General features: G+C 42.8%; 1 protein-coding gene across 3 annotated transcripts in view; it reads left to right on the forward strand.

Moving 5' to 3' along the window:
• Nucleotides 1–14,681, forward strand: part of brca2 (BRCA2 DNA repair associated) — a 105,191-nt gene extending 90,510 nt beyond the window's left edge. For all 3 annotated transcript variants that reach the window (XM_048533379.2, XM_048533380.2, XM_048533381.2), the window contains 3 exons: nucleotides 6,711–6,967; nucleotides 10,536–10,685; nucleotides 13,548–14,681. In XM_048533379.2, the coding sequence (XP_048389336.2) occupies nucleotides 6,711–6,967; nucleotides 10,536–10,685; nucleotides 13,548–14,636 (1,496 nt within the window). In that variant the 3' untranslated portion in view covers nucleotides 14,637–14,681. The remainder of the gene's footprint in view (nucleotides 1–6,710; nucleotides 6,968–10,535; nucleotides 10,686–13,547) is intronic.
• The last annotated feature ends 11,393 nt before the right edge of the window (nucleotides 14,682–26,074 follow it).

Genomic DNA, 26,074 nt, shown 5'->3' on the forward strand with positions numbered 1-26,074 from the left:
CACATTATTTCAGTCAGTTTTAACTTAATTTCTCAGGATAGTCCAATGTTAATATTTTGCAAGCTTCCCAGGTGTGTCAATATCCTTGGATACCGAATGACCAGAAGTAATCTCTTTACCAAAATAAAGAACTACAAATCCTAGAATTCTGAAACGGAGAAAATGCAAGAAATACTCAGCAGGGCAGGCAGTCACTGCGGAGAGAAAAATGCCTGACTTCCAGTAGTACCTCCCAACCCAAACCAGAAATGAATTTTGAAGTGTCAATTAGCCTAAGGGGATTGACTGCCTCCTGGAACAGGGTTCAGGTAACTTTCCCCTTCGCTGGTGACCATTATTGTCTAAAAGTTCAGAGTCCAGCCACGCAACTGATTTGAAGTTCCTCCATTTGCAGACACTCAAGGCATATTTGGTTACTGGCTTTCTCCCCGAACTCCGAAGCTTCGATATTATGCAATCACAGCTCTGTGCTAATCCATGTTTTATTTAATTAACTAAAATTATTATGACATCAATTATTTTAGTTTTTTTAATTACTTAGTTTATCTGCTTCTTTTGATTTTATTCAACTGACTAATGGTGTGGTTGGTGGGATTTCAATATAATTTGGTAGATGGAATACAGAGTGGAGGTATAGAGGAATGCAGAGACAGAAATAGAAAAGCAATCATAGTAGTCTAGGAGACTGCGAATGTAGTTGAGTTAATGTACAAGGAGAATGGCAAGCCTGGATTACATCTGTTTTAATGCAGAGCCTTGAGTAAGGCAAAGTGTTGAGCATGTTGATTAGCACATGGGGATGTGATATCATTGCTGTCAAGAAGACATGATTGGAGGGCCACACTGGCATCTGAACATTCTGGGATATAGAATTGTTAGGTGAGATGACTGTTGTAAAAGTGGAAGTGATGTCACAATATTGATTAAGGAACAAATTACCATAGTAAGAAGGAATATCTTCAAATGTTCCTCAAATGAGGCCATACGGGTAGCCCTTAAAAATAAAAAAAAAAGTGACAGACACTTTGAGGTTTGTACCATAGATCTCCAAGTAACTAGGGAAGATAGAGAATGACGTACGTAGCCATATTGCAAAGAAGTGTAAAAATAATAGAGGGTACGAAATCCTCAAAGTGTGAAAGGCTTAGAGGCGTGGAATTCTTAAAATGTGGCCAGAAGAGGTTTTTTACCCAGCATATAGAAAGTCCTTCAAGAGAAGGTCTACTGTTGTACCTAATTTTAGGAAAGGAAGCTGGACAAGTGGTGGATGTGGCAGTGGGGTGATTCGATTTGGTGGTGATAACCATATTTTGGTAAGATTTCAGGTAATAAATGGATAAGGACAAAGATGGACTGGTAGTAAACATTTTGAATTGGATTGAATTTCAATAAAATAAAATGGAATACAGCCAAAGTGGACTAGGAGCAGTTACTTGCAGGAAAATACACATTGGAGCAGGGATAAACATTTAAAGGGGCATGGTATATTACCACATTGGAACAGGTAATTAGTTTATATTTTTAATTTTTATAAAAGTGGCAATTAAGCCAATTCTTTTCTTTTTATTTTTGTCTATAGTGTATGAATAAATTGTTTTGCTTCAAGCCTATTAGCCTGACTAATCAAGTTGCATCCAGAACGTAACACCTGGCACTTGGCTTTAAAATATGAAAAAGTTAGGGTCCAGGCTGTCTCGTTGACATGTTTTGAGGTTTGGCTTGGCCCGTAACAAATCAGGCTATGCTGAAGCTGGTATGGTACAATGAGAGATCATCACTGGACCTGAAACATTGCCTCTGCTTTCTCTACGCAGATGCTGCTCGACCTGCTGAATTTCTCTAGTTTCTGTTTGTGCATCATAGTGAAGGCCCAACTTGGTAGCAATGATCATAATAAAACTCAATATTGCACTTAGTTTAATGGAGAAGGAATGGGTCCTCGGCTAGTATTTTAAATTGAAATAATGGTCATCATGAAAACAGAGCTAGCTGTAGTAAGCTGGCAAATTGGTTCAATGGAAAGGTCGATATAGATGCAAATGGAAATGTTGAAGGGGATTTTTCCAAATTCACTGAATAGATGCATGTCAACAAGGAAGAAGAATCCAAGAGGATGAACCTCCCCTCCCCAATCCATGATTAACTAAAAATGTTTACACATTCACAGAAAATGCATTTAATTGTACAAGGATGGGTGGCAGGTCAGAAGATTGACAGAGCTTAAGAAACTGCAACGATTGACAAAAAGACAACAAATAAAGGTAGAGTTTATACAATTAATGGTAGGGCCTTGACTAGTGTTGTAGAACAGAGGGACCTAAGGTTGCAGGTACATAATTTTTTTTAAGTTTGGATCACATCTGACAGGATGGTAAAAAGGTGTCTGCCACACTTGTCTCCAGTGCTCAGTCCTTTGAGTATAGGAGTTGGGATGTTATGTTGAGGTTGTACAGGACATTGGTGAGGTCTCTTCTGGAATACTGTGTCCATTTCTGGTCACCTGGTTATAGAAAGGATATTACCAAGCTGGAGAGTGTTCAGAAGAGATTTATCAGGATGTTGCTGAGTATGGAAGGTTTGAGTTATAAGGAAAGGCTGGATACGCTGGGACTTTTTTCACTAGAGCGGAGGAGGTTGAGAGGTGACCTGATATAAGTTTATAAAATAACGACACATATAGATAGAGTTAGTTAGTTGCCGATGATACGAAGATAGGTGGACAGGCAGGTAGTACTGAGGAGGTGGGGAAGCTGCAGAAAGATTTAGACAGTTTAGGAGAGTGGTCCAGGAAATGGATGATGAAATTCAATGTGAGTAAATGTGAGGTTTGCACTTTGGAAAAAAGAATACAGGCATGGACTATTTTCTAAACGGTGAGAAAATATGCAAATCAGAAGTGCAAAGGGATCTGGGAGTGTTGGTCCAGGATTCTCTGAAGGTTAACTTGCAGGTAGAGTCCGTAATTAAGAAAGTGAATGTAATGTTGTCGTTCACATCAAGAGGGTTGGAATATAAAAGCAGCGGTGTGCTTCTGAGGCTTTATAAGGCTCGAGTTAGGCCCCATTTAGAATACTGTGTCCAGTTTTGGGCCCCAAACCTCAGGAAGGACATACTAGCCCTGGAGCATGTCCAGCGGAGATTCACATGGATGATTCCTGGAATGGTAGGTTTAACGTATGATGAATGGCTAAGGATCCTGGGATTGTACTCATTAGAGTTTAAAAGGTTGAGGGGAGATCTAATAGAAACTTTCAAGATAATGTATGGCTTAGAAAGGGTGGACGCTGGGAAGTTGCTTCCGTTAGGCGGGGAGACTAGGACCAGTGGGCACAGCCTTAAAATTAGAGGGGGTAAATTTAAAACTGAAATGAGACGACATTTCTTCAGCCAGAGAGTGGTGGGCTTTTGGAATTCATTGCCACGGAGTGCAGTGGAGGCCGAGACGTTGGGTGCCTTCAAGGCAGAGATCGACAAATTCTTGATCTCAGAAGGAATTGAGGGCTACGGGGAGAGTGCAGGGAAGTGGAGTTGAAATGCCCATTAGCCATGATTTAAATGGCGGAGTGGACTTGATGGGCCGAATGGCCTTACTTCCACTCCTATGTCTTATGGTCTTTTCCCTAAATGGAAATTTCGAGACGAGGGGAACCTTTTTAAGGTGAGAGGAGAGAGATTTAAAAAAGATATTAGAGGCAAAGTTTTTACACACAGGATGGTTTGCATGTGGAATGAGCTTTCTGAGAAAGTGGTGGATGCCGATACAATTACAACATGTAAAAGTTTGGATGGATGTATGAAAAAGAAAGGTTTCGAGGGATATGGGCCAGGAGCAGGTAGGTGACACTAGTTTAGTTTGGGATTATGTTCAGCATGGACTGGTTGGACTGAAGGAGCTTCAGAGATTTCATCATGTTCAGTTTTGCGAAGTAAATCGGCTGCTTTAACATAATTTGATTCCTTTTTACTCAAATGAGAATAAACCACGACAGTAGGAAAACATGCTTGATGTCAGTGAAAGGTAAATTCTAGCAGGTCAGAAAGTTGTTCACAAGACAGTGCTCAAATGAATGGTGCAGGTCAGTAATGGTCCATTGTCAGCAAGACTCATTCAAGGAGCAAGCAGATATCTTGCAGGGAGAGAGCTTGCTGTCCTCATCTGCATCCATCTGGTTTGCCTATAATCTGGAGAATATCTCCTTTAGTCATACAACAGCCATGCAGTTTCACACCTATTAAGAACTAGTTTTGATGGAAGCAACTGAAGTGGCTCCCTAACCATCTGGTAATGTTTCCTAACAAACAATAGATAATAGCAACCCTTTACCACACCCACCCCACCATAGTAAAGATAAAATGAAACTGTTTTCAAGATAAGCAATTGTTACCATTTACCAGGCAATAAGTATGTTTCAAAACAAAGTCCCATTACCTTTAATTTCAGTTGGGCCAGAGAGGAATTGTTCTTCATTCAGAGCTGAGGCCCACAGTAATATTTTCACAAAAATGTGGTTATGTGTGTAGATCACATGTACAAGCTCTTACTCAACGGTGCAAACAAGGAAAAGATTTAAAAGGTCCCACATTGGAACCCAACCTCAATTATTCAAATTATCACAGTGGAGGGGAAATTCATTTCAATAAATCTCAGGCATACCTATTCCAAATCTTACACTGCTAATTGTACTTCAAATGAATTAATCCATGTTTCAAATACAGTATTTTCACCATTTACACATTTCAAATGCACAGGAAATATTTCTATGTAACAATTAGAACAAATTGATGCAAAGCAGTGAGATTTCCTCAGTCACATGGAGTATTTTGCCTGCAACCCAGTGTCATACCCAAACTGAAAGCAAAGCCCTCAGCACCTGCAGTCTCTGCATAGGCTGTTCATGTTTGAGGTGTACAAGGTAATGAGAGGCATGGATAGAGTCGATAGCCAGAGACCTTTCCCCAGGGCAGGATTGACTGCCACGAGGGGTCATAGTTTTAAGGTGTTAGGAGGAAGGTATAGAGGAGACGTCAGAGGGAGGTTCTTCACCCAGCCAGTTGTGACCGCATGGAATAGCTTACCAGTGGTAGTCGTGGAAGCAGAGTCATTAGTGACATTTAAGCAACTGTTGGACATGCACATGGACAGTAGTGAATTGAGGGGAATGTAGGTTAGGTTATTTTGCTTTTGGATTAGGAATATTCCACGGCACAACATTGTGGGCCGAAGGGCCTGTACTGTGCTGTACTTTTCTATGTTCTATGAAGGAGCTGTTTCCATGCTGTATGACTATGACTATTAATAAAGTAGGAAAAATATAGTGAGAGGGAAAGCTATGAACCTTCACTTTAGAGGATACGAGCGACATCCCAGAAATAGTTGCAAGTGTGGAATTGGAACAGAGGGAGCAACGCAGGAAAAAAATTACAATCACAAGGGAAATGCAACTGAGCAAACTTGCAGCTGAAGGCTGACAAAGTCCCTAGGTCCTGATGGACTTCATCCTCTAGTTTTAAAAGAAATGGCTAGTGTGGTAGTTGATGCACCGGTTTTAATTTCTCAAACGTCCCTAGATCAAGGAAAGTTTTATTAGAATGGAAATGTTGGATGTCTCAAAAGATTATTCAAAAAGGGAGAGGAGACAGAAAGCAGAAATTACAGGCCAGTTAGCTTGCTAGGGAAGTTGTTGTAAGCGATGATGTAACACACTATAGCAGTGCACTTACAGGAATTCAAGGTATTCAGAGACAGTCAAACTGATGTGTGAAAGAGAAAGTAGGAAATCATGTTGAATCAATTTTATTAGAATTCTTTGAGGACGTAACATAATGTGGATAAAGATGGGTGTTCTGAACTGGATTATCAAAAGTTGTTGCAGCAATTAAGCACTCATGATGTAAGGAGTAACACGTTGGCATGAATTGAACATTGGCTAGCTAACAAGAAACAAAGAAGGGACATTTAAAGGGTCATTTTCTGGTTGCCCTGATGTAACAAATCATATGCCACAGGGATCACTGCTAGTGCCTCAACTTCTTATTATTTTAATAAAAGACTTAGATGAGGTATTGAAGATATCATGTCTAGATTTCTGATGAGACAAAGATAGTTGAAGTAGGTTGCAAAGAGGACATGAAGCTACAAATGGACATAGATCGATTAAATAAGTGAACAAGATGAATCGAATGTAGAAAAATGTGAAATTGACCATTATGGCAGTAAGAATGAAAAAAAAGGTATCTAAATGGTGAGATCTGCGGAGCTCAAATATTAAACTAACTGGCCTGTCGTCTCCTGCTTTCTTGTATCCCCTTTTTGAATAAAGAAGTTATATTTGCTATTTCCCAGTCTAATGGAGCTTTCCCTGAATCAGAGGAATTTTGTAAAATTAAAACCAATCTAGCCATTTTTTTAAGGTCTTAGGATGGAGTCTGTCAGGACCCGGATGCATGTCTTATGGAAGAATCCAGAACTAGGGTACTTGCAGTGACACCTCCCAATTTTTACAGTTATCCCACAACAAACTTGTAATTTGGCATCAAATAGGTTGTAACATTTTAAACTGCTGGAATATTCAGCATACATGACCGCACAAACACAATTCCACCTTAATTGGGGTTTGTCAGGCACTTGAACATGTAAGTCATCAAATTCCGAGAAGCAAGATAAGGGAGCTTTAAAATGCTAATTATGTATCCTTTACATCCTATTGCAGATGCACCTACAACCGTGTACCTGGCTGATGAGAATCAGGACCTGGTGGCTGTAAAGATTTGGGGATGTTTAAGTCAGCTGGCTTTGGAAGATATCATCAAACCAGGTGTCTTAGTTGGTGCAAGCAATTTACAGTGGACATCAAGTAGTTACATGGGAATTCCTACTCTATCCACCGGGGATCTTTCCAGTTTCTCTGCAAATCCAAAAGAAGGACATCTGCGGAAAAAGTACACTGAACTAAAACTTTCTGTGCAGGTAGAATATTTGAAAATTACTATTTGTTATAGTAATCTTGCAATATAGTAAGATTTTTATCTAGTGAAAGCTGACTTGTAGTTTTACATTGAAATATTCATCAGTACAAAGACTAAGTACATCGGTACAACACACTGAAAGGTTAATTCTCCGCTCCTGTCGAGAGCGACAAGAGGTTGACTAGCTCCCTGAATATTATACTTGTGGCCTATTTCATGTATTGCGCACCAGGTGGATTCACGGTCTTATCCCATTCTTAAGTGACTCTGTAATTTTCAGTTTCTCTTGGCAATGGTGAAGCAGATTGATGCTACCAGACAATATCTGGTGTTTACAATGATCTTGCAGTATCGTTAAAGACTTGCTTATTTGTAGCCTTCCAGACAGTCTCAGCACTGAGCTTTATCAATGTTCTCAATATACTCCCTTATTCAGTCAGTTTAACAGTTTATTCAGCCCAACACTGCTGCTTTTAGTATGCAGTTCATCCAAGCAAAGTCTAACAATACTTCCAAGCATTTTAAAGCTTTGATATTTAGACTTATGGAGACAGAAATTACTGACAACCATGTCATAAATTGTGCACGCGTGAAGGAAAGGTATTGATATGGGATAAGTGAGTCTGAATATGTAATAAAAACAAATTTGTTACCTTGCTGTTATGGCGGTGGTATTAACACTTATATTTGAAACTGTATTGTGTTGAAGTCCTGGTTCAATGAAGTTTGTTGAAGATGATACAAAGTATATTTAAAATGTAGTATCAACATGGTAAAGCTATAACACGTTCCAAACAGCAAACCAACCAGTAATAGAGCTAAACAATTCCACAGCCAATTGATCACATCTGAGCTCTGTACTGATGCCACATCCAGTCGTGAATGGTGATGGACAATTAAGCAACTCACTGGAGGTTGTGGGTCTGCAGCCATTCTCTCCCACAATGATAGGAGAGCCCAGTACATCAGTGTAAAAGATAAAGCTGAAGCATTTACAACAATCTTCACTCACCAGTGCCAAGTGAATGACCTATCTAGGCCTCGTCCATGAGTCTCCAGCATCACAGATGCCTGCCTTGAGCCAATTTGGTAAGAACATAATCCCTATAGTGTGGAAGCCGGCCATTTGGCCCATCACACCAACCCTCCAAAGAACGTTTCACCCTGTCCCTGTAACCCTGCGTTTCCATTGGTTAATTCACCTAACTTGCACAACTTTGGACTGTGGAAGGGAACCAGAGCACTCAGAAAACCCACACAGACACAGGGTGAATGTGCATACTCCACTAAGACAGTCGCCTAAGGCTGGAATTGAAGCCAGGTCCCTAGCATTATGAAGCAGCAGTGCTAACCACTGTGCTACACTTTACATGATATCAAGAAACAGCTGAAGCCCCTGGATAATCCAAAGGCTGTGCACCGTGCCAACATTCCAGCAATAGTTTTGAAACATTGTGCTCCAGAACTAGTGAAGCTATTCCAATATAGTTATGACACTGGTATTTATTAGACAATGGAAAATTGTCCAGGTATGCCCTGTCCCCACACAGGACACATCCCATCCAACCAATTACTGCCCCATCAATCTACTCTCCCTCAGTTGATGATGGAATGGTTTACTAACTGCACTTTCTCAAGGATACCCACGGTTTTAACGGCAACAATGGATGGGGCAATAAATGCTGGCCAAGCCAACAAAGTCCACATTCCATGAATGAATAAAATAAACTTTCCATTGAAATAGGACTTGTACAGAATACTTTAAGGAATAGACAGACAGTAACTCTGATAAAACATATCATTTTATTTTTTCACTGAAACAAGTGAATGCATGTACAAAACAAGAAATTTTCCCAACTTGTTCCACTTATTCGCATCAACAAATTGCAATTGTGCAATGCATTTAATATAAGCCCACTATACAAATAAGAGTTAGAAAAGGTGAGCTGAGCTAAAAAGTGATCATCAAAAGCTTGATCAAGATCAGGAGGATGTGATTTGAAGAGCTAGGAACTTGAAAAGGAATGGAAGGACAAAAGACACACAAGAGAAATAGAGATAACAAGGTGTAGAGCTGGATGAACACAGCAGGCCAAGCAGCATCAGAGGAACAGGAATGCTGACGTTTCAGGCCTAGATTCTCCTCCAGAAATAGGGATGGGGAAGGGAATTCTGGATAAAGGAGAAGCTAGGTGGTCGCCTACCTTTGAAGAAGTTACCCTCTGGTAAGGCCTCAGTAAATCTCTATCTGTCTATCTCCTCTCCACCTATCTTCTCCTTTATACATCTTCTATCTGCCTTCCCCTTTCTCCCTATTTATTTCAAAATCAACCCCCCCCCCTCCAATTTCTAAAGAAGGGCCTAGACCCAGAACGTCAGCTTTCCTGCTACTCTCCTGTTTGGCCTGCTGTGTTCATCCAGCTCTACACATTGTTGTCATAAGAGAAGCAGTTTGCTCAGTGAGAGATGGTGAACCGAGTAGAGGTTGAGCTGAAACCAAGGAGAGGTTTAAAGACTGACAGGATTTTAAATTTAGCGTGTTCTGTACAGGATGTTTGAAGTAAAGATGAGCAATGTTGCTGAGGTGGCAATAAAATGCCTTCATGGGTAAAGAAGGATACAGCCACCAGACAATTGGCTGCTGGTTTTTCCTCTCTTGGACAAAAAGAAGACTTCAATTAGTGGTTGTACTGCTGTCTTGCCGAAATATAAAAGCAGAATTATTCCATATAAAAACAGAATTAAGCCATTCGGTCCATTGTGTCTGCACTGCCTTTCAACCATGGCTGATATGTTTCTCAACCCCATTCTTCTTGCTTCATCCTGTAACCTTTGTTCTCCTTCGTAATCAAGAAGCTAGCTATCTCTGCTTTAAATATACTCCATGGACTTGGCCCACTTGTGGCCTTTTGAGACAGACTTCCACAAATTCACCACCCTCTGTGGCTGAAGAAGTTCCTTACCATCTCAGTTCTAAAGAGCCGTCCCTTCGCTATGAGGCTGTGCCCCAGGTCTTTGTCTCTTCTACTGATGGATCTTTTCCATGTCCACACTATCCAAACACTGCCATATTCTGTAAGTTTCAATGAGACCCCCCTTCATCCTTCTAAACTCCCACTGACTACTGACCCAGAGTCCTTAACCACTCCTCATAATAAACCCTTCAATTCTGGAATCATCCTTGTTAACCTCATCTGGACTCCTTCCAATGCCAGCACATCCATCCTTTCATACAGGGCTCAAAACGCTCGCAATGTTCTAAAATCGTCTTATACCAGGACCTTGTACAGTCTCAGCAGTACATTCCTGCAGCTGTATTCTAATCTTCTTGAAATGAATGCCAACATTGCATTTGCCTTTCTCACTACCAACTAAACCTGCATGTTAACTTTTTTTGATTTTCTCACTCAACACCATAGCTGCCTTAGATCAGCTTTTATAGATTTGGAACCAACTAAGCAATTGAACAAGCTTATTCTTAATTTGCATCTCTACCACCACCTTCGAAAATAAAGTGCTGTTTATAATAAAGGCTTTCCAGTTTATGTATTCTTAACATCTTGTTACAGAATCTACAAAGTTTCATTAAGAATACTAAGGAAAGGGTGATGACTGTGCTTGAAACAGTAAATGCTGTAAGGACATCTAGAGAGTTTGGTTCTGACCTACTTAATCCTACTCAAAGGAAAACGGGCTTTGTTCCAGTTAGTAGCACTCCGGTATGTGTATATGCATTCTACTAAAATATCCCTATATCACAAACTGATTTCACATTTAGTTTGTTTTATTTACTAGCTGTTCCTCAAAAACACTTGTAGACTGATGAAATTTTTATATAATGAAATAAAGTAACTAATATAGTCAACATATCCAACAAGCATTTGAAACAAAAGAAATTCATTCCAGGATACATTATGCTTATTTAATAACTGTCATAATTCATGTTGCAACACATGATAAAGGTAAGAATAGGATGGTGCTATTGCTGATAGAATTGCAAGTTAGGTTTTAAATTATAAAGCAGTTCCTTTAGAGATTTAATCTCTGAATTGTTACATCAGCCATGCACAAATTGGAATAGCGAGTTTTGAGAAGATTTGTAGCTCAGGTTGAGGTTCTCGGTGTGAGTTTGCTCACTGAGCTGGAAGGTTCGTTTTCAGTCGTTTCGTCACCATTCTAGGTAACATCATCAGTGAGCCTCTGACGAAGCGCTGGTGTTATGTCCCGCTTTCTATTTATCTGGTTAGGTTTCCTTGGGTTGGTGATGTCATTTCCTGTTCTTTTTCTCAGGGGGTGGTAGATTGATTCCAAATCAATGTGTTTGTTGATGGAGTTCCAGTTGGAATGCCATGCTTCTAGGAATTCTCGTGCGTGTCTCTGTTTGGCTTGTCCTAGGATGGATGTGTTGTCCCAATCAAAGTGGTGTCCTTCCTCATCTGTATGTAAGGATACGAGTGATAGTGGGTCATGTCGTTTTGTGGCTAGCTGATGTTCATGTATCCTGGTGGCTAGCTTTCTGCCTGTTTGTCCAATGTAGTGTTTGTCACAGTTCTTGTGAGGTGTTTTGTAGATGACGTTCGTTTTATTTGTTGTCTGTATAGGGTCTTGTAAGTTCATCAGCTGCTGTTTTAGTGTGTTGGTGGGTTTGTTGGCTACCCTGATGCCAAGAGGTCCGAGTAGTCTGGCAGTCATTTCGGAAATGTCTTTGATGTAGGGGAGAGTGGTTATGGTTTCTGAGCCCGTTTTGTCTGTTTGTTTGGGTTTATTGCTGAGGAATCGGCGGACTGTGTTCATAGGGTACCCATTCTTTTTGAATACGCTGTATAGGTGATTTTCTTCTGCTCTTCCTAGTTCCTCTGTGCTGCAGTGTATGGTGGCTCGTTGGAATAACGTTCTAATGCAGCTTCGTTTGTGGCTGTTGGGATGGTTGCTCCTGCAGTTCAGTATTTGGTCCGTATGTGCTGTTTTCCTGTAGATGCAGGTTTGAAGTTCCCCATTGGCTGTTCGCTCTACTAGGGTAGACTACTCTACTAAGAATGGGTACCCTATGAACACAGTCCGCCGATTCCTCAGCAGTAAACCCAAACAAACAGACAAAACGGGCTCAGAAACCATAACCACTCTCCCCTACATCAAAGACATTTCCGAAATGACTGCCAGACTACTCGGACCTCTTGGCATCAGGGGAGCCCACAAACCCACCAACACACTAAAACAGCAGCTAATGAACTTACAAGACCCTACACAGACAACAAATAAAACGAACGTCATCTACAAAACACCTCGCAAGAACTGTGACAAACACTACATTGGACAAACTGGCAGAAAGCTAGCCACCAGGATACATGAACATCAGCTAGCCACAAAACGACATGACCCACTATCACTCGTATCCTTACATACAGATGAGGAAGGACACCACTTTGATTAGGAGAACACATCCATCCTAGGACAAGCCAGAGACACGCACGAGAATTCCTAGAAGCATGGCATTCCAACCGGAACTCCATCAACAAACACATTGATTTGGAACCAATCTACCACCCCCTGAGAAAAAGAACAGGAAATGACATCACCAAACACAGGAAATGACATCACCAACCCAAGGAAACCTAACCAGATAAATAGAAAAAGGGACATAACACCAGCGCTTCGTCAGAGGCTCACTGATGATGTTACCTAAAATGGTGACGAAACGTCTGAAAACGAACCTTCCAGGTCAGCGAGCAAGCTCACACCCAGAACAAATTGGAATTGCGGTAGATAGATCAGGAGAGTTATCATGTAGCTAAAGGACTGTTGTGGCAAAGAGGGATTCCTTTTAAGGATACTGTGGAGATAGGAAGAACCTGTACAGTTGGGATTGGCTCCACTTGAAACGGGATTAAGACAGATGTCCCAGTGGAAAGGTAATGAAGTGTGAAGCTGGATGAACACAGCAGGCCAAGCAGCATCTCAGGAGCACAAAAGCCGACGAAGGGTCAATAAGGGTCTAGGCCCGAAACGTCGGCTTTTGTGCTCCTGAGATGCTGCTGGGCCTGCTGTGTTCATCCAGCTTCACACTTTATTTTCCTGGATTCTCCAGCATCTGCAGTTCCCATTATCTCTCTCAGTGGAAAGGTGACAGGTTTTAAGCCAGTGTTAGCAATAATCATAAGCAGTCTAAACACAAAATGGCAGGACAACACAGGATGTTGATGACAAGTGTTGAGTTTTGGAACAGGGATCTAAAAATGATTTATCACAGGAATATAATTGTACAGTTTGACAATGAGCAAAGCAGAAATGTATTGGGAGAGTTGACACAAATCTTGGTTAAAGATTAGCTTTTAAGAAGTGTCTCAAAGGGGAGAGATATAAGGAAGTAATTTCAGAACTTAGAACCTAGATGGGATGGTGCTGCCAAGGGAAGAATGAACTGGATGGTGAATGAGAAACCATAGCAGCAGAGTTACAAGTTTAGAGAGATTTTTTTTAAACCACAGGTTCTGTTGGATCTGTTTTTTTTAAAGTTAACAGGACAGTGTTTCATGGATTTAGTCATTGCTAATGTATATTTATCATCTTATGCCCCTTTCCAGCTTTCTCCATCTAACTCTGAAAGTAAGCCACAGATACTTTCAGCATCGGTAGAACTTGCATCCAGACCTGCATTGTCTAGCACAAAAGCAACATCTGATGATTCACTTGCAAATTTGAAGAAGAAAAAACTTAGTTTTTTGTCTCGGATCCCTTCTCCTGTCCCGTTGTCTCCTCTTTGTAGTTCTGTTTCACCAGCTGTACAGAAAGGATTTAAACCACCCAGGAGATGTATTACCCCTCAAAGACATGAAGAAACAATTCAAACTGGAACTAATAAACTTTCCTCTTTGAAGACAATTGCAGTTTCCAAAATAGCAGATGATAATTGGGTCACAGATGAAGAACTTGCAATGATAAACACTCAGGCACTTCGTGAAGGTTGGGAAAATGGGCACAGTGAAAATGAGGAAGGCAAGGTTACTAAGGCACAAATTATCATTCCAAAGGGTATTACCTTTTTATCTGACAATATTAAAAGTCACCTTGATGTTAATCTTGGATCTCAAACTTCAAAGATAGCTGAGGACAACTGGGTTACTGATGAGGAACTTGCAATGATAAATACACAGGCACTTTTTGAAGGTTGCGCTCATGAGAGCAATCAAAGGGACAGAGGAAAGGTTCAAAAATCGCAAATTGTCAATACTAGAAACCTTGCTTTATTGTCACAAAATGGTGAATTTAGGAGCAAAGATTCCATGATTATTGATGATTGGGTTGCGGATGAAGAACTTGCAGTGATAAATAGTCAAGTGTCTTGTGAAGGTTCTGTTAATGGGAGCTGTGAAAATAACAATGACTCATGTGAAAAGGTACAAGCTGTTGGTTCTAATGACTCTACATCTTTGCAGCAAAATGATGAAATACCTCTTGAACGTGAATTTGAGACTATCATTGTTTTGCCAAATCCAAGCTCATCTGTTGTCTCGCAGTCAAAACGAAGGCGCACAAATGAAAACACTTGCTCTTCTTTCAGACTGACTGACCCTACACAAAACAATGGCAGTGACAAAGTTGAAGCTCAGGTTGAGGGTGATTTACAAAACAAACAGGTTTTTCCTTATAAACGGCATAGGAATAGCAAATGAAAATTGAAGTTTTTTTCCACTACATTTAGAGTACATATTATTAAGGACTGCATATTCTATTTAAAGTAGAGGTATGCATTGTTGGTGTTCCCAACATTAGTACTTCTATAAGGTTTGTAAATGCAAATGTACTGGTTTTGAATAAACTATCTTCTTTATAGATGCTGTCACTGTTCTGTAATTTCATAACTTTAAATTCTTTGACAGTTGGCCAACTACATATTTTAGCTACAAGCTGAATAATCACAGGAACGTACTAGATGTAAACTTACTCTGAAATAGGTACTCTCAATATAGTTCCTGGTCACAACGTAACATTGCTAGTGGCTGGGCACTAATTGGCTGTATAATTCATGAATGATGAAAAACATCAATACTGCGATAGGGATATTAATCCAGCCTTCAAAGCTAAGACATACAGCCAGGGTAAAAGATTGGGTTTATTGGCCACTGCTTTAAGAGAGGAGTGGATTTTTTTTCTAAATTTCTTTTTTTTTCTAAACATTACAGCACAGTACAGGCCCTTCGGCCTTCGATGTTGTGCCGACCTGTCATACCGATCTCAAGCCCATCTAACCTACACTATTCCATGTATGTCCATATGCTTGTCCAATGACGACTTAAATGTACGTAAAGTTGGTGAATCTACTACCGTTGCAGGCAAAGCGTTCCATTCCCTTACTACTGAGTAAAGAAACTACCTCTGACGTCTGTCCTATATCTTTCACCCCTCAATTTAAAGCTATGCCCCCTCGTGCTCGCCGTCACCATCCTAGGAAAAAGGCTCTCCCTATCCACCCTTCTAACCCTCTGATTATTTTTGATGTGGAAACAAAACTGCAATTGTTTCAGTAAATGTAATCTCACTATTAAGGAAAGGAAAAAGAAACTCCAACTGCCTCCTTATTTTGAACTCCCCCACTTTTACAGAAAAGACCTTTGACGTTCACTTTATCTATGCCTGCACGCCTCTACAAACTGCCGTCAGGTTGCCCTGAACCTCCCACACTTCAGTGAAAAAAGTCTCAGCCTATTTTTGACAAAACAGAGGGTTTGAGTTACATTGTGGTCTACATAAGTGCCAATGACAGGTAGGACGAGGAAAGAGAGTTTGAATGTGCAGTATGTGGAGCTGGGAACCAAAGGTGGTAATCTCTAGACTATCAGCTGAGCTTTAAGCAAATTGACAGGACATTATGGCTCAAAGACTGCTGTGGTAGAACTAGATTTTGGTTTGTAGAGTGCTGTTACTGATAGTTGGGAGAGTAGAATTTACATCTTTGGGATGGTATTTATCTAAGACATGCTGTGGCCAGTACTCCAATGAGTCACGTAATTATACGCAGTTCTGGACTGAATAGTAGGAGCAAGGGATCAAATTTAGGAAGATATAGTAAATCAAAAAACAGAGACAGGTTAAAGGAACAAGATTTTAAAATAGAAGTCAAGTGACACTGACAGGAAGGGGTAGAAAGTACAAAACTAAGGTTACAAAAGTAATGAGGGCAAAAGTAAAGGTTGTATATCGGAATGTAGATCTCACTTGAAATAGAACAGGTGAACAGATAGTGCAGGCAGAGATAAATATAAGTAGTTCCATTTTTGTCACCGTTAATGTCAATTTCTACGCAAGTCAGAATGCAATGCAGGATGATGTAAAACAGCTGCTCATAAATAGGAGGAAACTTTCAAATGTTGGAGCATTAAAATCACTTAATACTCTGCTATACGAGATCACTTTCATGAGTATGAGTGCTTGTATGTTGGACTTTGTAAATCAGGATCCCCAGTAATTACAATCTGACAGCCATTACTTGGCTGCAGGATTACAAGTATTGAGATCTGAATATTGAAGAGTGAGTCTTAGCAAGGACAGCTAGCTAAGAAAATGTGGCAGTGATAATGGGAACTGCAGATGCTGGAGAATCCAAGATAATAAAATGTGAGGCTGGATGAAAACAGCAGGCCCAGCAGCATCTCAGGAGCACAAAAGCTGACGTTTTGGGCCTAGACCCTTCATCAGAGAGGGGGCTGGGGTGAGGGTTCTGGAATAAATAGGGAGAGAGGGGGAGGCGGACCGAAGATGGAGAGAAAAGAAGATAGGTGGAGAGGAGAGTTGCAGTGGGATAGAGATTCCCTGAGGTTGGTCCGGAGGGAGGAGGGTAACTTCTTCATGTTAGGCATCCCTGGAAGAGGCTTTGCAGTGAGGTTAAAATTGTATCAGTGATAATGGGAACCGCAGATGCTGGAGAATCCAAGATAATAAAATGTGAGGCTGGATGAACACAGCAGGCCCAGCAGCATCTCAGGAGCACAACCCTACCCTATCCGAGAAACTTCATCCGGAGGACACTGAGAATTCGCAAAGCGACAATTCCCCCAAGACAACATGAAAACAGGAGAATCGTCCTCCCGTATATCAAGAATCATTTCTGAGATGACAGCAAGACAATTTCGACAACATCGAGTAACCATCGCCTACCGACCCATGAATACACTCAGGAGCAGACTATCAAAACCCAAAGGGAAACTGGATTTGATGAAAAGAAGCAACGCGATCTACCAAATTCAATGCAACAACTGCACCAAGCACCACGTCAGGCAAACCGGAAGAAAGCTGTCTACGAGAATCCATGAACACCAGCTCACCGCCCGAAGGCACCACCCAATATCACTGGTATCCGTCCATGAGGACCAAGAGGGACACCAGTTCGACTGGAACAACGTGAAGGTACTGGCACAAGGAAATACCAAACAAAAACGGGAATTTATCGAGGCATGGTACTCATCCAAAGAAGCAATAAACAAGCACATCGAAATCGCTCCAGCCTACCAACCGTTACGGACAAGGGAACAACGCACTCGGGGGAACCGCGGAAGAGACCAAACGCCACGAACCCAAGTCGCGCAGAAATGATTCAAACAACCTCCAAACAGCCAATCAAATGGTGACTTGACAAACCATAACACAAACTTGATTTAGGTTACTAAAATATCTACCAATCAAAATCGAGAACATTAACTACTCTTAGGCAACCTATATAAAAGCGAGCACCAGAGGAATCACCCACCTACAACTGATGATGTCTTCTCGACTGGAGACGAAACGTTTGCAATTCATTTGCCAAGCTCGGCAAAAAAACCAGCAGCCAACCAATTTACCCGAGCTACCAATATTCCGCAAATTTCTCTGCATCTGAAGCTTACAATACAAAGGCTGGTCACAAACAATTTTGGTAACGCCATTTAACCATGGCAAACCAATCCAATTAACCTTTGTAAAGCAAAAGTGATTGCAGGCAAACTTAAAAGTCTCATAGCTGTAAGAGGGCTCACAGAGCTGCTCTCCTCCCACAGTGTAAGTACATGAGAATATGGCCTTTCGACTCAATGTTGGGTCTCCTGGTGGATGGAGAGCAGTATTCAAGGAAATAGTGCACAGCTACACTACCTCAGTGTATTTTCAAGATAAGGTTTGCATTGCATATATCTACAAAAAGGTATAACATGCTAGAGGTCCATGTAGACATTTCATGCCTGCCTCTTCTGGTCCTCTATTCGCATTGTGGCCTATGGTCAAGTCTCACTTATTTGATAGAGTAGTAAAGATTTGCAGCTGTGAAGGGAAACAGACCCTTTGGTCCAACTTGTTCATGCCAACCAGATATCCTAAATAAATCTACTCCCATCTGCCAGCATTTGACCCATATGTCTCAAACCCTTTCTATTCATACACCTATCTGGATGCCTTTTAAATATTGTAATTGTACCTGCCACCACCACTTTGGCAGCTCATTCCATACACTCACTAACCTCTGCATGAAAAAGTTTCCCCCTTGCTCTCTTTTAAATCTTCTCCCGTCTCACAATAAACCTATTCCCTCCACTTTTGACCTCCCTCACCCTGGGAAAAGACTTGTCTATTTACCCTACCCATGCCATTTCATAATTTTATAAACTTCTATAAGGCCACCCCTCAGCCATCATTGGTCCAGAGAAAATAGCCCTAGTCTATTCAGCCTTTCTCTTTGGCTCAAACCCTCCAACCCTGGCAACATCTTTGTTCATCTTTTCTGAATGGTTTCTTTTCTATAGCAGAGAGTCCAGAATTGCAGTATTCCAAAAATGGCCTAACCAATGTCCTGTACATCTGCAACATAACCTGCCAACTCCTTTTCTCTATCCAAAAAAGGAAAGCATACTAAATGCCTACTTCACTATCCTATCCATCTGCAGTTCCGCTTTCAAGAAACAATGAATCTGCACTCCAAGCTCTCTCACTCAAGTTCCACAATACTCCCCAGGGCCTTACCATTAAGTGTACACTTAAAGTCCTGCCCTGATTTGCCTTTCCAAAATGCAGCAACTCAAATTTATAGAAATTAAACTCCATCTGCCAATCCTTGGCTCTTTAGCCCATCTGATCAAGATCTTATTGCATTCTGAGGTAACGTTTTTTGCTGTCCACTACACTTGCAACTTTGGTGTCATCTGCAAATTTACTAATCATACCTCAAATGTTCACATCCAGATCATTTATATCAATAACAAAAAGCAGTGGATCCAGCACCAATCCTTGTGGCACACTGTGGGTCACAGGCCTCCAGCCTGAAAGGTTTGGTCAGAAATCACATCACTAAGGTGCTATATTTCTGACAGAACCCTTATAGGTTCAATGTACCCATCTAGCACAGATTCAGCAATGGTGTGTGGTATCATCACTGTTGTATCAATCTTTGGCTCCAATAGAAGAATTGAGGAGAATCAATAGTATCAACAAAACCAGGACCAACAGCAAAATCTTTCAGATGAAGCTGTAGCAGAAGGTTTTCCCCCAGAATGTAGATGAAGTTTAGAAAGCCAAGAAGGTAATCTCATTGTAATTTGCTCCAGATGACTGAAGCTCATTGTCAATATGTGCCTGCAATGTCCTGAGAAATCATAAGAGAACTGTGTTATCTGCTGGAGCAGGATTTGTGCTGTAAGGGTCACCAGGCCTGAAACATTAACTTTTTTTTCTTCAAAAATGCCACTATACCTGCTGTGCTTTCCCAGCAACTTCTGTTTTTGTTTGTGCTCTGAGGAGTGAGTGGCCCAGTAGCTGTCAAAAGGACTGCAGCATTTACTTTTATGCAGATGGTTTATTTCAAATATCCACTGAGGACCTGTGTTGAATTGTCCAATCTATAACATGCATCTATCAAGAATGTTACAAATTCGACTTGTACAAGAACATACTGCTTCATCGGGTTTTTTTTTATCCTTTCGTTGAAATCCGTGTGCTATGTGGTTGATGGGAGTTGAAAACAACACTGGCTTCCCCAAGGTGCAGACCACCTTAAACTATACAGATGTTGCCATATTATAACACAGAAAAAAGTGATTCAGGTCCTGAGGACACAGCCGGCGACCCAACCATGACGTCACATCCGCCACCGCTGGGCACACCACTTCCGGGACCGCTGCTGCAGTCACCGCCTCCACTTCCAGTCACAACACCACACACACCACCCTCATTGCTGCTGCCGCCGACGGAACCCCGCCCAGGGCCGACAACCTCATCGCTCCGCCCACAGCCAGCAACCCCAGAGAAGACAACCACACTGAGCCCTGCCGCATCTTCACCTTGCCCCCCCCAGACCTCCCACTGACTAGGACGAATGGTCAGTCCTTAGTAAGGGGCTCATCTTTGTCCCCCTACAACCACACATCAACGAATACCAGTCACGTTTGGACATAGAGCAGTTTTTCCGCTGCCTTCGCCTCCACGCTTACTTCTTCAACCGGGAACCTAACCCTCCCTCCACTGACCCCGTCACCTGCATCCAACACAAGTCCCACTCCTGGACACCAGCCCCAGGCCTCCTACCCTCCCTCGACCTCTTCATCTCCAACTGCCATCAAGACATTAACCGCCTCAACCTCTCCACCCCTCTCACCCACTCCAACCTCTCCCCCACAGAACAGGCAGCCCTCCACTCCAACCCCAACCTCACCATCAAACCCGCAGACAAGGGTGGCGCAGTGGTAGTATGGCACACTGACCTCTACATCGCCGAGGCCAAACGCCAACTCTCCGACACCACCTCCTACTGCCCCCTTGATCATGACCCCACCCCCGAGCACCAAACCATCATCTCCAACACCATCCATGACCTCAACACCTCAGGGGACCTCCCACTCACAGCCTCCAACCTCATTGTTCCCCAACCCCGCACGGCCCGTTTCTATCTCCTTCCCAAAATCCACAAACCTGCCTGCCCTCGTCGACCCATTGTTTCAGCCTGTTCCTGCCCCACCGAACTCATCTCCACATATCTGGACTCCATTTTCTCCCCTTTGGTCCAGGAACTCCCTACCTATGTCCGTGACACCACCCACGCCCTCCACCTCCTCCAGAACTTCCAATACCCTGGCCCCCAACACCTCATTTTCACCATGGATGTCCAGTCCCTATACACCTGTATTCCGCATGCAGATGGCCTCAAGGCCCTCCGCTTCTCCCTGTCCCACAGGCCTGACCAGTCCCCCTCCACCGATACCCTCATCCGCCTAGCCAAACTCGTCTTCACCCTCAACAACTTCTCTTTTGATTCCTCCCACTTCCTACAGACAAAGGGGGTGGCCATGGGCACCCACATGGGCCCCAGCTATGCCTGCCTCTTTGTAGGTTACGTGGAACAGTCCCTCTTCTGCACCTACACAGGCCCCAAACCCCACCTCTTCCTCCGTTACATTGACTGTATCGGCGCCGCCTCTTGCTCCCCAGAGGAGCTCGAACAGTTCATCCACTTCACCAACACCTTCCACCCCAACCTCAAGTTTACCTGGGCCATCTCCAGCACATCCCTCAACTTCCTGGACTTCTCAGTCTCCATCTCAGGCAGCCAGCTTGTAACTGATGTCCATTTCAAGCCCACCTCCTCCCCCCCCCCACCCTCCCGCAAAAATTCCATCCCCTATTCCCAATTCCTCCAGCTCCGCCGCATCTGCTCCCACGATGAGGCATTCCACTCCCGCACACCCCAGATGTCCAAGTTCTTCAAAGACCGCAACTTTCCCCCCACAGTGGTCGAGAACGCCCTTGACCGCGTCTCCCGCATTTCCCGCAACACATCCCTCACACCCCGCTCCCACCACAACCACCCAAAGAGGATCCCCATCGTTCTCACACACCACCCCACCAACCTCCGGATACAATGCAGCATCCTCCGACACTTCCGCCATCTACAATCCGACCCCCACCACCCAAGACATTTTTCCATCCCCACCCTTGTCTGCTTTCCGGAAAGACCACTCTCTCCGTGACTCCCTTGTTCGCTCCACGCTGCCCTCCAACCCCACCACACCCACCACCTTCCCCTGCAACTGCAGGAAATGCTACACTTGCCCCCACACCTCCTCCCTCACCCCCATCCCAGGCCCCAAGATGACTTTCCATATTAAGCAGAGGTTCACCTGCACATCTGCCAATGTGGTATACTGTATCCATTGTACCCAGTGTGGCTTCCTCTACATTGGGGAAACCAAGCGGAGGCTTGGGGACCACTTTGCAGAACACCTCCGCTCGGTTCGCAACAAACAACTGCACCTCCCAGTCGCGAACCATTTCAACTCCCCCTCCCATTCTTTAGATGACATGTCCATCATGGGCCTCCTGCAGTGCCACAATGATGCCACCCGAAGGTTGCAGGAACAGCAACTCATATTCCACTTGGGAACCCTGCAGCCCAATGGTATCAATGTGGACTTCACCAGCTTCAAAATCTCCCCTTCCCCCACCGCATCCCAAAACCAGCCCAGTTCGTCCCCTCCCCCCACTGCACCACACAACCAGCCCAGCTCTTCCCCTCCCCCCCGCCACTTCATCCCAAAACCAGCCCAGCCTGTTTCTGTCTCCCTAACCTGTTCTTCCTCCCACCCCAAGCTGCACCTCCATTTCCTACCTACTAACCTCATCCCACCTCCTTGACCTGTCCATCTTCCCTGGACTGACCTATCCCCTCCCTACCTCCACACCTATACTCTACTCTCCACCTATCTTCTTTTCTCTCCATCTTCAGTCCGCCTCCCCGTCTCTCCCTATTTATTCCAGAACCTCACCCCATCCCCTCTCTGATGAAGGGTCTGGGCCCGAAACGTCAGCTTTTGTGCTCCTGAGATGCTGCTTGGCCTGCTGTGTTCATCCAGCTTCACATTTTATTATCCAACAGGTCTGCTTTTTTATTTCTTCCTGTCTTCGGCAATAGAAGTTACTAACTGATTGAAAGCTTTGTAATATCTGTTGCTCCTATGTTCAAGAATGACAACATTTATCTGTTTTGATAAACATTAGGGAAATACATTCAGATGGTTTATATGGTGCTAACTAAAGTTAACTTTGGAGACTGCATCATGAGTTCTGCTATGGCCTGATGCACACTTTTCTCACTCACCCACCATCGTTCAGTCTTCAGCATCTGCGATTTCATGTACATTTAATGAATATGTATTTAAAAACTCTTGTCTAACCTGACAATGTGCTAGGACTCAGAATTTGAATGTTAGTCGAGTATTAGGCATCACCCATGCTTAAATGAGTGCATGCAACCTACCCAGAGTAATAAGTGTGCAGTCATGAATGAAAACATCCTCACAAATAACATGACCATAAGCGTAGATTGATGGGTGCTAAAGACATCACAAAGGCATTTCCATTAACTTTGCAACTAGTAATCGCCTCACTATTGTGCAAGTGAACAAGTCAAAATGAACATAAGGATGGAAATCTGTAGCTTTTTGGGATGCTTCTCAGAGATAAATAATACCTCACAACTTCAATGCTACTTGGGACATATGAAAAAGCAGATTAATTCTGATAGAGCTGTAGACTACGGTCCCTCAGCAAAATGATAGTCAAACATGGCTATTAAAAAATACATACATTTACAAATGTGAGAATGCTTGATGTTCAGTGGGAACTGTGTGCATTATCTACAGGGTGTATTGGAGATATTCACCAAGGCTCTGTACACAGCACATTTCAAATCCTTGACCACTACATCTCGAAGGACAAAAGCAGCAAATACCACTACCTGCAAATTCCCCTCAAGCCACTCCCTATCCTGACTTGGAAATATATCACCATTCCTTAAAAATCACTAGGTTACGTTCCTGTGACTCTGTGTAACATCATTGTTGGATATTTGCAGCACATGGGCTCAGGACCTGAAGAAGGCAACTCACATCCACCTTTTCAAGGGCATCAAGCAATAAACATTGCTGAAGCCAGGGATATCCAGGTCCTACAAAAAGTTTTTTTTAATCTGCAGTGTGCATTCATTCCCTGCAGCTATTGAGTGTTTTGTTAGATATGTTGTTCCATGACAAACATCAATCTATCCATGGAGAAAGCCCGATGCAGGTCAGACACTGCATGGCATTGCTAACACTGGTGGACTGCTCCAACCTTCAACTTATTTTAGCAAATCCCCATCCCTGTGTGTCTCTGAAAAACCTGCCTGCTGTTTGCCGGTCTTTGCATTTGGCTGCAGTCATTAATGGCCAACACCACAAGGTCACTTCTTGCTCAGGACTGAACAGGCACCTGTTCTCTAGCAGCCCTCTGCCAATGATGGGGGCATTCTTCCTCAACTATTTGTGGGGGATGTGTTCAGCAGAAATGAAGTACCCATTGTCATGTTAATATCTGAGCCATGGAAGGGTGCAGGAGGGACGTTACCAAAACATCCTCTGGAAGATCTGTAGCTTCTTCCAGTGGTTGTGCTCATGAGGTGAGGATTGACTTTTTAAAAGTAGATGTAGTGTGGATGTCATACAGGCTGGTAGGTGGGGATGAGGTGGACAAGGGCTAAAAGTGTGAGAACATTAAGAGAGCCTTCAGTGAGAGAGCAGTGCAGCAAGACATGATGAAATTTACTCGAATGCCTGGACATGTGCAATGTTTCAATCCATTCCTTCTAACTCATTGATATTCTCATTCAAGGAGACAAATGGCAGTCACCCGGTTTTAGCCATTTCAGACCAAAAATGAGGCAGTTTCTCCTGTGATGAGACAAAGTGGGGCACTGAGTGAGATGAAAGTGGCTGGAAGAATTGTTAGTTACATTACAGTAGCAGGACAGATTTTGAGGTGATCCAGTTGAATAGGAAACATAAAGAGCCAGGAGACTTCATAGTCTGGGAGGATTCGGTAACTGGGAGCAATTGAATGAAAATGCTGTATACAGAAGAAGTGAGAGTAACAGAGCGTTAGTCTCGTGGAGACGTATGCAGTGGTAGAGCTGGAGTGAGTGCAAGGTCGCAGAGAGAAGATGAATGCGCTAATCTTTGTGGAGCATAAGACTTAGGAGCAGAAATTAGGCCAGTCGGCCCATCGAGTCTGCTCCACCATTCAATCATGGCTGAAAAGTCTCTCAACCCCATTCTCCCACTTTCACCCCATAACCATTCATCCCCTTGACAATCAAGAAGCTATCCATCTTTGTCTTAAACATACTCAATGACCTGGCCTCCTGATTCAACACTCTCTGGCTGAAAAAGTTTCTCTTCATCTCCGTTCTATAGGGTTTTTCCTTTACTCTCACACTGTGCCCTCGGATCCTAGTCTCTCCTGCTAATGGAAACATCTTCCCAAAATCCACTCTGTCCAGGCCATTTATTATTCTGTAAGTTTCAATTAGATCCATTCTCATTCTTCTAAATTCCATTGAGTATAGATCCAGAGTCCTCAAAATGTTCCTCATATGTTAAGTCTTTCATTCCTCAGACCATTCTTGTCAGCCACCTCTGGACCCGCTTCAGGCCAAAACATCCTTCCTGAGGTTTGGGGCCAAAATTGTTCACAAATCTCTAAATGTGGCCTGACCAGAGCATCATAAGGCCTCAGAAGAATATCACTGCTTTTATATTCTAGTTGTCTCAAAATAAATGCCAATATTTTATTTACCTTCCTAACTACTGACTCAACCTGCAGGTTTACTTTAAGAGAATCCTGGACCAGGACTCCCAAGTCTCTTTGCGCTTTAGATTTCTGAATTTTCTCCCCATTTAGAAAATACTTTATGCCTCTATTCTACCCACCAGAGTGCATGATCTCACATTTTCCCACATTGTATCCTATCTGGCACTTTTTTTGCCCACTCTCTTGGCCTGTCTAAATCTTCCTGCAGCTTCCCCGTCTCCTTAATACTGCCTGCCCCTCCACCAAACTATGTATGATATGCAAATTTAGCCAGAACGCCCTCGTTCCTTCATCTAGATCATTAATGTATAAAGTGAAAAGTTGCGGTTCCAACACTGACCTTTGCAGACCACCACAAGTCACTGGCTGCCATTCTGAGAAAGACACTTTTATCCCCACTCTCTGCTTTCTGCCAGACAGCCAATCTTCTAACCATGTTAGTACCCTGCCTCTAACACAACGGGCCCTTATCTTA

The sequence above is a fragment of the Stegostoma tigrinum genome, chromosome 6 (assembly GCF_030684315.1).
Source record: "Stegostoma tigrinum isolate sSteTig4 chromosome 6, sSteTig4.hap1, whole genome shotgun sequence".
Lineage (NCBI taxonomy): Eukaryota > Metazoa > Chordata > Chondrichthyes > Orectolobiformes > Stegostomatidae > Stegostoma > Stegostoma tigrinum.